Source organism: Neomonachus schauinslandi, chromosome 16, assembly GCF_002201575.2.
Source record: "Neomonachus schauinslandi chromosome 16, ASM220157v2, whole genome shotgun sequence".
Lineage (NCBI taxonomy): Eukaryota > Metazoa > Chordata > Mammalia > Carnivora > Phocidae > Neomonachus > Neomonachus schauinslandi.
Genome location: NC_058418.1, coordinates 24,032,729 through 24,045,420, shown reverse-complemented (window position 1 = coordinate 24,045,420; position 12,692 = coordinate 24,032,729). Strand labels below are relative to the sequence as shown.

General features: G+C 34.5%; 1 protein-coding gene across 3 annotated transcripts in view; it reads right to left on the bottom strand.

Annotated features, from left to right (window-relative positions):
- PHKB (phosphorylase kinase regulatory subunit beta) overlaps positions 1 to 12,692 on the bottom strand; it is a 300,058-nt gene that overhangs the window by 103,974 nt on the left and 183,392 nt on the right. For all 3 annotated transcript variants that reach the window (XM_021705835.2, XM_021705837.2, XM_021705836.2), the window contains one exon: positions 1,895 to 1,989. In XM_021705835.2, the coding sequence (XP_021561510.1) occupies positions 1,895 to 1,989 (95 nt within the window). The remainder of the gene's footprint in view (positions 1 to 1,894; positions 1,990 to 12,692) is intronic.

Below are 12,692 nucleotides of genomic sequence, written 5' to 3'. Positions count from 1 at the left end.
ATGATGGGTCCCAGCAATTTTCTGCTGTCAATCCTCCCATTATGTCCTTCTCAGAAACTGTACACAACTCTGCACAGATGTAATCCCCACAAAGCTGCAAGAGAGAAGCCCCTGTCCTTACCCTACAGTAAATCTCTTATGTAGGATGTGGCTCCACCTGGGAGGCATGGCATAGATAATTTAATAGCAACATTAGAAAATGATTTCAATATAAAAAATACACCTAGAGTGAATTCTCCATCAAATTCACTCTCACTCACTTGTACTCTAATAAGCTTTCTTGAATGGGAGAGAAAGAGTTGGAAGTATACTGCATGCCAAAAATTACATAGAACCCACAGCTTTCCTTATATGTATCAAGCATGAAATAACTGTTTAAATTGTAGATTTTGTTAGTTATGTGCTTTGATGCTCTCTGGCTCCTATCCCCACAACTCAAATCTGTAGCCTATTACTTTATTTTCTAAGAAAAGGCTTTGCAATTTCATTACCCTACAGAAGTGAGTAACACGTGTGAAATGCTATGTAAATGACACACACTAGTCTTAAAATGGCTCAGTCACAGCACTGGGTAATAGGAAGTTAAACGTATTCCCTATTTTACCATTTCTTCAAGTGAAATTGCATATCTCAAATTTGTACAGAATGTATCCTTGTACTACACTGACATGAGTGGTAACTAAGATAAAGGCCAAATCCTCACCTTATAAGGAGTCAAAACAGGCCAGTGAAAAATTCTAACACATATTAACATAGGGATTTTATGTTCTTCAGAAAATCTTAACATTTATTTACAAGTCTCGCAAATAGCTTCTCATCTATAAACCACTCAGAGTAATTACATGTTTTGTTGAAGACCAGCAAAAGAAACAGAGACAGTGTGACAGAATCCAATGGACCTGGATAGCTCTCCCTTTCTCTCATTAAAACAAGTATTTATTTGTGTGTGTGTGTGTATGTCTCTGTGTGTGTGTGTGTGTGTGTGTGTATTATATGTATATGCATGTTTTTTTAAAAACATAAGGAGCATTTTGGGTTTTTTGTTTTGGTTTGGTTTTTTTTTGAAGTAGGCTCCATGCCCAGCATGGAGCCCAATGCAGGGCTCAAACTCACAACCATGAGATCAAGGCCTGAGCTGAGATCAAGAGTTGGAAACTTAACCAACTGAGCCACCCAGGTGCCTCAAAAGAAACATTTTGATTTTATAAGCCTATCTTCTGGAAGTGCTGTTATTCTTATTAAATAAATGTTAACTGTTTGGAATCCCGGGCACACACTCAGGTTCATTCCCTTTCTCCTCAGGCAGTTTCCATAATCCACAACATTTTCATTTTAATAGTCCTCATTACTGGTATCATTTAATACTTGAGGGTTTGCTCAAATCAACATCAATCTTGCTGATCCTGCAAACACTTATTCTGTTGACACAACACAGTCTGAATCCATAGCTACTAAATGTAAAAAATTTTAAATTATTCCTTCACCCAACATGTCACCAAGTACTAAGAACACTCTGTCAGTCACTCAGTCCTGTCACAGAGACACAGAAATGGAGAGCCATTAAGCATAGGGCTTTTCATGGGACCCCACTTCTACCTCATATATCCCCTTGCCCACACATACATACTATATCCTCCTGAAGGCATTTAACACCTTAAACTCAACCACTGTTAAGATGAAAACATTTGCCTGGAAGACATCCTGTTGGATACAACTGACTCATACTTCTTCATTAACAAATAATCTTTTACCACAAGTACCTTAACTAACCAAAAAAGAGAAAAGCCTTGCCCTCAGAAAAAGCAATAAAAACCCATTCAGAATAAAATTTCTTTTTAATTAACCTTTAAATGTCCCTAGATGAGTCTAAATTAAGAAAAAATAATCTCCTTACTTGATTGGAAAACCTCATGCTCACGTTACGTTGATTCTGTAGTGGCACATAGCGCTGGACAGGATCAATGTCTTTAGGACTGATTAATTCATCAGCTGAAAAAAAAAAAGAAAGGAAATGACATTATCAAAAATGCATCTGTACAACACTATAAACCAACTAGACCTAATAGCAATAGAATACTTCATCCAACAAGAGCACAATATATATCCTCCCCAATGCACATAGAATATCTTCCATATACTAGGCCATAGAATAATCCTCAATAAATTTAAAGAATTAAAATTATACAAAGTATGATTCTGACCACAATAGAATGAAATTAGAAATCAATCAATAGGAAGAAATTTTAGAATTTCTTCTAAATATATATACATATACATATATACATATATAATTTCTTCTAGAATATAAATACGTGGAAATTAACACACTCCTAAATAACCAATGAGTCAAAGAAGAAAACAAATGGGAAATTAGAAAATAGTTGCTAATACATGTTCTGATGAGATGACTGAAAATGAAGACACATATACCAAAACTTATGGATATAGCTAAATCAATGCTCAGTGGAAAATCTGGAGCTGTAAATGCCTATACTAAACAGAAGAAAAACTTCAAATCAGTAACCTATTTTTCCATCTTAAGATAGCAGATGAAAAGAGAAAACTAAATCAAAAGCAAGCAGAAGGAAAGAAATAGTAAAGATTAGAGTGGAAGTTAATGAAATAGAATATAGAAAAGCAATAGGGAATATAAATGAAACCAGAAGTAGATTCTTGAAAAGCTCAAAAGTGGACAAAACTTTAGCTAGACTGACCAAGAAAAAAAGAAGACTCAAATTACTAAATCAGGAATGGAAGTTACGAACATTATCACTGACCTTCAGGATTATATGATAATACTATGAACAAAATGTACACCAATAATTTAGATAACCTAGATGGATATGAACAAATTCCTAGAAATATACACATTACCAAAACTAATTCAAGAAGGAATAGAAAATATAAAGATTTATTTTTATTTATTTATTATTTTTTAATTTTATTATGTTATGTTAATCACCATGCATTACATCATTAGTGTTTGATGCAGTGTTCCATGATTCATTGTTTGTGTATAACACCCAGTGCTCCATTCAATACGTGCCCTCTTTAATACCCATCACCAGGCTAACCCATCAAATTTTATTTATTTGAGTGAGAGAGAGAGAGCACACAGAGTGAGAGCGAGAGGGAGAAGCAGACTCCCCACTGAGCAGAGAGCCTGACACAGGGCTCAATTCCAGGACCCTGAGATCAATAACCCTGAGCCACCTAGGTGCCCCTATAAACACATTTATAACAAGTGACTGAAACCTTCTGGAAAAAACAAACAAAAAAATAAAAACCCAGGACATCATGGCTTCATTGGTGAATTCTATCAGTTAAAAGAAGTAAACCAATCTTTCACACACTTTTCCAAAATAGTAGGGGAAATGCTTTCCAACTCATTCAAAGAGGCCAAAACTACAAAATCAAAACATAAATAACAAAGAAAAGATGAGATAAATTGAACTCTGTCAAATTATAAGCTTGTGGACCTCAAAGGACATGATGAAAAAAGTGAAATAACCCACAGAATGGGAGAAAATATCTGCAAATCATATATCTTTAAGGGACTTCTGTCTTGAATATATATAAAAAATCTTATGACTCAATAAAAAAAGACAACACAATTTAAAAATGGCCACAGTACTTGAATAGACACTTCTCCAAAAAAGATACACAAATTACCAATAAGCACATGAAAAGATGCTCAACAACATTAAGTCATTTGGGAAATGCTTATCAAAATCATAATGAGATACCACTTCATATCCATTAGGATGCTATTATCAAAAAGCAGGTAAGAACAATGGTTGGAGAGGATGCAGAGAAACTGGAATCCTCATACATTGTTAGATGGAATGCATTACGGTACAGTTACTTTGAAAAACAGTCTGGAATTTCTCAAAATGTTAAACACAGAGTTACCATATAACTCAGCAATTCTACCCCTAGGTATATACCCAAGAGAAATGAAAACATGTCAAACAGTAACTTGTACATGAAAGTTCACAGCAGCATTATTCATAAAAGCAAAAAAATGTAAACAACCCAAATGTCCATCACCAGATGAATGGATAAATCAAATGTGGTATGTACATACAATGGAATGTTATTTGAACATAAAAGGAATTAAGTGCTGATACATCAATGAACCTTGAAAACAGGCTAAGTGAAAAAAGCCAGTCACAAAGGCCAGACATTATATGATTCAAAGTATATGAAATGTCCAGAATAGGCAAATCTACAGGGATAGAAAGTAGATTAGTGAGTGTCCAGTGTTGGGGGAAAAGGTGAATGGGGAGTAACTGGGTATGAGGTTAGGGATGAGTGGGGAGTAACTGGGTATGAGGTTTTTTGAAGGGTGATGAAAATATTCTAAAATTCTGGTGATGGTTGTACAACTCTCTGTGAATAAACTAAAAACCACTGAATTTAAACTTCAAATAGGTTGAGATAGTATGTAAATTATACCTCAATAAAGCTGTTCTAAAAATAGTGTATTTGCATTCTCTCAAGAAAGGAAACCAGTTCATGAAGGGGAGACAAAGTGTTTCCTGATACTAAATTCTAGAAGATTTCTGAGGGCATTTTTCCTGGGGCACTAACCAGCATGAAAGCAATGGCTTCAACTGCTATTGTACTGGAAGCCCTTTCACCTGGTAGTTCCTTGTGGCAACTATGGATAAAATCCAAGGACATAACAATGAAGGCAGTTTAGAGTGTTTGGAAGGAGAGGGTAAGGAGAAGGTATTAAATCAGTGGTTCTCTGCTGTCTTCTGCTGTAACACCCCTCAGAGAGATTCAGAACCTAAGGCTCAATGGAGCAGGGATTCTCCATGGACGTGGAGAGGACTATGCTAGGAAGGTGTGGTGGGAAGAAACTGAAATGTAATTCTGCATAACCTTGTTGGAGTGCAAGATGGCAGTATCTATGCAAATTTACAGCAGGCATACTCTGTCCCAGCAACTGCACATCTGTAAGGTTATCCTAGTTATACTCAGACATGTAAAGGTAATTGAATAATAACATTAAAAAAAAAAAAGAATTTAACTTCTCCCAAAGTGAATCAGCACAACTTTGCTGCACTTAAGCTATGAAAATGTCTTCATTTCATATTTGATCTTCAGTTCTTTACTGATTACATAAAAATGACACCATGCTGAGTTTCCTATAAATTCACCTGTGTATAAAATTTAGTTAAAAAAAAAAAATACACCTCATTTCCCATAGCTTTTTAGGTACTTCTTTTAGTCAGTGAATAATTCTGAAAAACAGAGCAGAAAGTCAACCACAGAAACGCTTGTAAATTTCTTCGCAGCTGGGGTTATGCTTCTCATTATACAGGTATTTCTATTCCGGTTTAACTTGAGGGCACATGAGCAAGGCTATCCACTAGACAAAATCACCAAAGGTGTTTTTCATAACTCTTGAAAGATGTTTTTAATAATAATAAAAGTGATATTACTGATAGCATGACAAGAAAGAGGAGGAACAGCGCGGCCACAGCTGCCTCTGCCACAGGAAGCACAGCAACGCTCACACGGTGCTGTGTTCCTCGCCGCATTTGAGCATTTCATGTAAACTAATTCATTAATCTTCACCACAACCTCGTCATTTTACAGATGACAAAATGGAGGCGTGGAGGGGCTGAGCCACTTGCACACAGCAGGTAAATGACAGAGTTTAGATTCAAGCACAGTCTCTCTCTCGAGTCTGTGCTCATAGCCCAGACTAATCTTACCCTATAAGAACACTGACACTGTACACAACACAGATGGAAAAGATACCAAGAGAAGAAAACATTAAACAAATAATTTAGACCTTGACAGGTTATATTTTTCCTATTCAAATCACAGAACATTCTTCTACCTCTGAAAAAAGTATACTTTTGCAAAATTTAAACCAAACCAATATAGGCTTAATTATGGCAAATACCGCCATATAATTTCTATTTATTAATATCAGTTGAGCTCATGATGCAGGGTTGATTAGTACAGTGATATTCTAAATAGCACCAAATTATTCCCTATCTCATTTGTCTGATCACTGAGATGTGAAAAAATCTCCACTACCAACAAGCATTTTACATAATTAATGTTTCACTGTCTTTCTACAGAAATGAAATTCTATCTTTATTATTTTGTTATTTATAAATGATGACAGAAAAATTAAGAAATCTTATATCCTTGGAAAGAATAAATGCTAATCTATTAAAATTGATATGGATCAAACAGTTAACCAAGTCTCTTGAAAACGCTTATTTCTTTGCATTTCCTTCTCATTTCTCTGTTTGTACTGCATCTATATATCTAGTTTGACATTCCAACTTATACCACGTGCTCATCTATAACCCCACAGGCTGTATGGCTATTCCCCATTTTCTAGCACAGCATCTGCCATATAGTAGGTATTGTAAATTTTTAAGAGACTTATTAAACAAAATAATAAGCTGGTGGGTTAGCAAATTTGGAAACATCAATTGCTGTAATCATTGCTTTAATTTCCATAATGGTAAAAGTGACTAATGTCTCAAAAGATCAGGTTAATGGACATTTTTTTTTTTACTTCATTGATTTTTAACATTCAGGAGGCAAAACAGAGTTCCTCACTGTGCCGATTCCCTGGCACTGGCTTTCTAGTGAAGAGTGAAAGCCTGAAAGAACTTGTGCCCGACCAACTACAGAATATGTAAAATGAAAATAAGGGAACAAGGATAAAAGAGCAATGGCTTTCTACATTTCACAGTATGGTACCAAACCTCACAGATAATCAAGCATTTCTATAAATAGGCACAGCTGTCCTTAAAGACAACAGATTACGTTCATTAATATTTGTATGTTTTCGTGTATAGAAATTTTATGAAAAATACACCGGGTTTCCTTCAGTCATTATTGAGGGTAAAAAGAAAACATCAGGAAGAATTTTTGTTTCTTTAATAAAATGACAATTCAAAGGAAATTTAACAGAGCAAGTATTTTTTACCATGACACCAAAATTATAGAGGACACACTAAATAGGCTCAGCAGATAATTTATAGGGTAAAATTATGTGCTTCAAAGCCTGATTCTCAGCTGCCGTGACACATATTAGTAACACATGTATTAAGAAATAAGCTACAGAGAAAAAGAAAATGTAGATCCTCAACCTCATACACTATACCAAAAAAAAAAATTCAAATTTATAAATGTTTTTAACTCAATTGACTAACAGGGATGGATTTCTTAAAATTAAATGTTAAATTCCATGGCCAGAATTAAATTGAAAAATAATGATAGATCTAATTATATAAAGATTTTAAATTTTGTTCATCAAAAAGCAATGCAAAAAAGTTCAGAGGCAAACAAACTAGGAAAATACCAAAGAGGTTTAGTACACCTAATATATAAAACATTCATGCAGACTGGTAAGAAAACCCATAAAAATCAAGGTTAAATGGGCAAAGCAAACCAGACAATTCATAGAGGACAAAAAAATGACTAAGAAATATATTTTTAACAATAAGCATGTAGGGGCGCCTGGGTGGCTCAGTTGGTTAAGTGACTGCCTTCGGCTCAGGTCATGATCCTGGAGTCCCGGGATCAAGTCCCACATCGGGGTCCCTGCTCAGCAGGGAGTCCGCTTCTCCCTCTGACCCTCCCCACTCTCATGTGCTCTCTCTCATTCTCCCTCTCTCAAATAAATAAATAAAATCTTTAAAAAAGAAAAAAAAAACAATAAGCATGTAAATGAAAACAGGATACAAATTAATATCTTATTAAGTTAGCAAGGTTTTTATCTTTAATGGGCATACTTAATGCCACAAAGGTTAGAGGTGATACAATCACCCTGCAGACTCCTGAATAAGTCAGTAAAGTGTCAGTCATGGGCTATGTGACCTTGGGTGAGTTGCTAAACTCTTCCGAGCCTCAGTTATGACATATGGCATCCATCTCATAAAGAAGCTAGGAGGGTTACCTAGTATAATACTTACAAAGGACAGAGCACAGAATCGGATACATTTTAAGGCAGGTATTATTAGTATTTCTGGGAAACAGTCTGGCAGTATATATGCAGTCTTCTCAGACTCTAGGCATCACTGCTTTTATATTCAATTTTACTAATATATTTAAGCATGGGATCATACATTTTTATACAAGTTTTCTAGCCCTAGTAGAAATTCAACTAAAAAGTTTAGTTTTAAGAAAGCCAGAAATTTATATAATAAGCTAAAGGAGGAAAATGTTCTTAGGTGAAGATTTTAAAGGCATACTGTGTTACATACACTCTCAAGATGTTTATAATGCCGGATGCACAGAAATCCCACTTTAGGGCACTAGCAGCACACAGATACCATGAAAAAGATAACAAAAGTGCTTAGAAATCGATGTCTTTCTGCTTGAAGTTTCCTGAAGTGTAACAGCTGGGAAATCTCTTAGCAACCACAACATAGAAATATATCTGTATAATCTTATCTGTTCGTTTTATCTTTAACTGATCAGTACCAAAACCATGTGCTATACGGAGGAAGGAGTCAACTGCATTTGAAGTCAAGAGACCAATGAAAATCAAGACCAGTTTCTTATGTCCTCACGCACACTAGGGGGCACTTGATCACTAACTTTAGCTTTAAAAAGCATTAGATTTCCAGGTTTAATCAGTAGCTTTTATATCTGATGTCAACTGGGCAAAAAATACTGTGATTGAAATCAAATGCAAATGGACTCACCTTAGTTACAAACATTGGAATAAGCAAGTAGTATATCAGAATAACTAGGCTGCCCTCAGAGAGACAGATAAATTTCCTACGTTGTCACATTCTTGCTGTAAGAGCTACTCGGTATCAGTGACTAGCATACAGTAGGCCTCTACAAATAGCTGCTAAATCACGGAGAAGACGAATGGTTAAGTAGCAACTAGGGAAGCATTTTATTCTTGTGATGTTTTGTGGCTATGGGGGTACCTACAAGGAGGGCCCATGAGCACCGTGAGTTGCCTGGTTAATAAGAACTATGAAATACATTTTAACAAATTCTATCTCCTAAATGGCGGCTGAGAGAGGGAGGGAGGGTAGAAGGAAGTACAGGAAATAGAACCATTTAAGTATGTATCTGTCCTACAGTAAATGCTTTATGTATATTTTTGCATCAGTTAATTCTTATAAAAATAAAGAAACTGATGATATGAAAGTTAAGAAAATTCTTCAAGTCATATAAGTGGTAAATTGTAGAAACTGCATTGAAATCCTGAACTGTCTAGTTCCTTAAGTTTATGAATCCAAAACTGTTAATCTTTCCATCACAATCCAAGAAAAAGATGAAGAAAAAAAGGAAGAGAAACTAGCAGAGAAGGAAGTGAAGGAAAAAGATGATTATATCAGAGAAATAATCTACATCAAATGGTTGATTACAAGTGTGCTAGGTGTTAACAATCATTTAAAATATAGTTTCTACTGGAAAATAAATTGGATTCCAAATAATGACTTACCAAAGAACATTAGACACCCAAGAAATTAAGTTGGGACCTTTATATGTATATAACATTTTGAATATTTTAAAGTACCTCTATATCTATTTTATCACTTTAAAAGTCCCTTATTAACATTCCTAGGAAATTCAATAACACCCACCTCAAAAAGAAAAAAAGAATCCTTTGTGAAATTCAAGAAAATTTTCATTCACCTGAATATTCTGGGAGTTTGTGTGTGTTGGAGAGAAAGTTGTAGTTAATTAAAATTGCTCAATATTTTCAGGGCACCTGGGTGGTGCAGTTGGTTGAGCATCCAACTCTTGATTTCAGCTCAGGTCATGATCTCATGGGTCATGAGATCGAGGCCCACATTGGGCTGTGCACTCAGCGGGGAGTCTACTTGAAGATTCTCTCCCTCTGCCCCCCACTCTTGCATTTTCTGCTTCTAAAATAATTTAAATCTTTTAAAAAATTGCTCAATATTTTCAAGTTTAATCAGAGAACATGCCTTGTTTTAACTCTTGTTATTTATTATTAGTGTTTTCAAAGTATCCATCCTAAAAAAAATTCTTCCATCCACCTATCTTAAGTTATAGAGTATATAATGCTCTAATCTTTAATGATTTGGCATCTTATAGTGGTGCCTAAATGAAGGTCATGATCATGAATGTCTGATGTATACAGGATAAGGAAAGTTAACTGCATATATGTTGAAAAGAAAAGCTAAAGTCTAGAAGTCAGATATTTTTTAAAGCTAAACAACTGGTATGTTAGTTTCTCTTTTTAAAAACATTGAATAAGAACATATATTAAAATTAAGTAATGGCTTTGGGGAAGTTTTAGAGTAAGTTATCATTAACTTTGTTGTATTTCTCATTTTCTTAACCTCAAAAAAAAAATTCAATCCAAAGGTCATGATTTTCAAGTGACTTTTTATGTGATAAATACTTTTAATGTTATTTTTGCAAAACACTTAAAAAGGTACTTCCCAAAGATACAAATGTAGTGATCTGAAGGGACACCTGCACCCCAATGTTTATAGTAACAGTGTCCACAATAGCCAAACTATGGAAAGAGCCCAGATGTCCATTGACAGATGAATGGATAAAGAAGATGTGGTTTATATACACAATGGAATATCATGCAGCCACAAAAAAAACCCCAAAATCTTGCTATTTGCAACAACATGGATGGAACCAGAGGGTATTATGCTAAGCGAAATAAGTCAATCAGAGAAAGACATGTATCATATGATCTCACTGATATGTGGAATTTAAGAAAGAAAACAGAGGATCATAGGGGAAGAGAGGAAAAAATAGAAGAAGATGAAACCAGAGAGAGAGAGAAACCATAAGAAACGCTTAATCACAGGAAACAAACTGAGGGTTGCTGAAGGGAGGGGGCTGGAGGGATACGGTAATTGGGTGATGGACATTAAGGAGGGCATGTGATATAATGAACACTGGGTATTATGTAAGGCTGATGAATCACAGGCCTGTACCTCTGATACCAACAATACATTATATGTTAATTAACTGAATTTAAATAAAAAAATGTTTTAAAAAAAAGGTACACTGTGTTCTACAGACTGATCATCTCTTACATGGACAGTTTCTAAATTTCCAAATTCCAATAACGATTAAAGGTATAGCTAATGATCATTTTATTCTAAGACAAGTCAAATGTTATACCTTAAAATATGTCTTACCTGGTTTAAAATAAACATGTTTATAATTTATTGACCTATTTTATAGCAACCACTGATTTTCTTAAAATCTAAATTTTCTAAAGAAAAAAATACTGTAATAATTAACCATTTTCTAAGAATACACTGGGTAGTTCAGGTCTTAGGCCAAGAAACAGCATATTGAGTCTTTTTGCTCTAACAATGGGATGAAAGTCACATAATTTTGTTGGATAATTATTCATTAGGGTATATATATATAAAAGCAAAATATTGTTATTAGATTTCACTGGATACAAACTGGCCTGAATTAGTAAAAGTCACATATTATAGAATAATTTCAAAGATTTACTGTTCTATTATTTTCAGATAACTCCAATTAACTGCCCACAAAATGCTGTCAAGCAGATATCCAACCAAGCCTCCTTTAATGAATAAATAAGACTTTGTTAGTAAATAAGGTGCCTGGAATCTCAATTAACATCCATAGAAATTTGATGTTCTTGGGGGCAAGTAAACAACACTTAAGAGCAACTAAATGATTTAGTCTTCCGAGATCTTACTCATCTTAACCAAGTGAGTTTGTTAACCAAATGACACACAGCTAGGTCACAGTGCTAATGAATATGTAGCATCTCTTTTTTCAGCAGGAGAGAAAGTATCTGGTTTCATAGTTTGCAACACACATTTTGTATGTTCTTAACTGCCTTTGTAGGAGCTCAGCAGGGAAAAGAGAAATTGACTCTTTCTTTGAAGTGTTTCTTCTTTTTGGTCATGAAACAGATGAGAAGGTATGGCCTGGACTATTTCTGTTCACACTTGTCTTAACATAAGGAAATGCTATCTACACTCAAAATCTGTCTACATTCAATACATTTAGAGTAAAGAAGGTCCAATGCTTTTTTACTGATTGATACTATTTTCAATTTCTTCCTTTTTAAAAGCCCAAGTTGCTTATGCATAGTACAGTCAATTCTGCATTCCCAATTCATTAGCCTTCTCAATTTTATTAAGAGACTTTGCTAAATAGCACTCTTTCTAGCACTCAATCACAGACTAGATATAGAGCAAAAAGAAGGATGATACAGGTTTAGATCTCAAATTCAATATCCCAAGTTCGTTTTCAACCTCAGAATCAGAAAAATTTCATCATGCTCAATTGTAATTTCCAAGCTGCAGTATATAGGAATTTATGATTCTGATGTTAAAATTCTTGTCCTCAGATCAGTTAACTACTCCTTTACTACAACATGTTTTATTCAGCTGTGAGTATCACCAGAAGGCTTCTTTGTATTCATGCTAGTGAGATGGAAATAACTTTCTAACCAGAGATAACCTTGCCAACTTGGCTTGATTCTAAGAAAACTACTTCATGTATGTATTTTTTTTTTCTTTTGGAAAATCTAAAAGCAAAACCTGTATAAATAATATCAACTCCTTATCAAAAAGCTGTCCCCTTAAAAGAAGAAAATTTTAATACAGGTTCTTAAATTAGCATTAAGTATATTTGGAGACTCAGAAAATGCAGTTAGGAAACAAGCAAATTGAAAACAGCATTAACTTAATTTTCTCTTC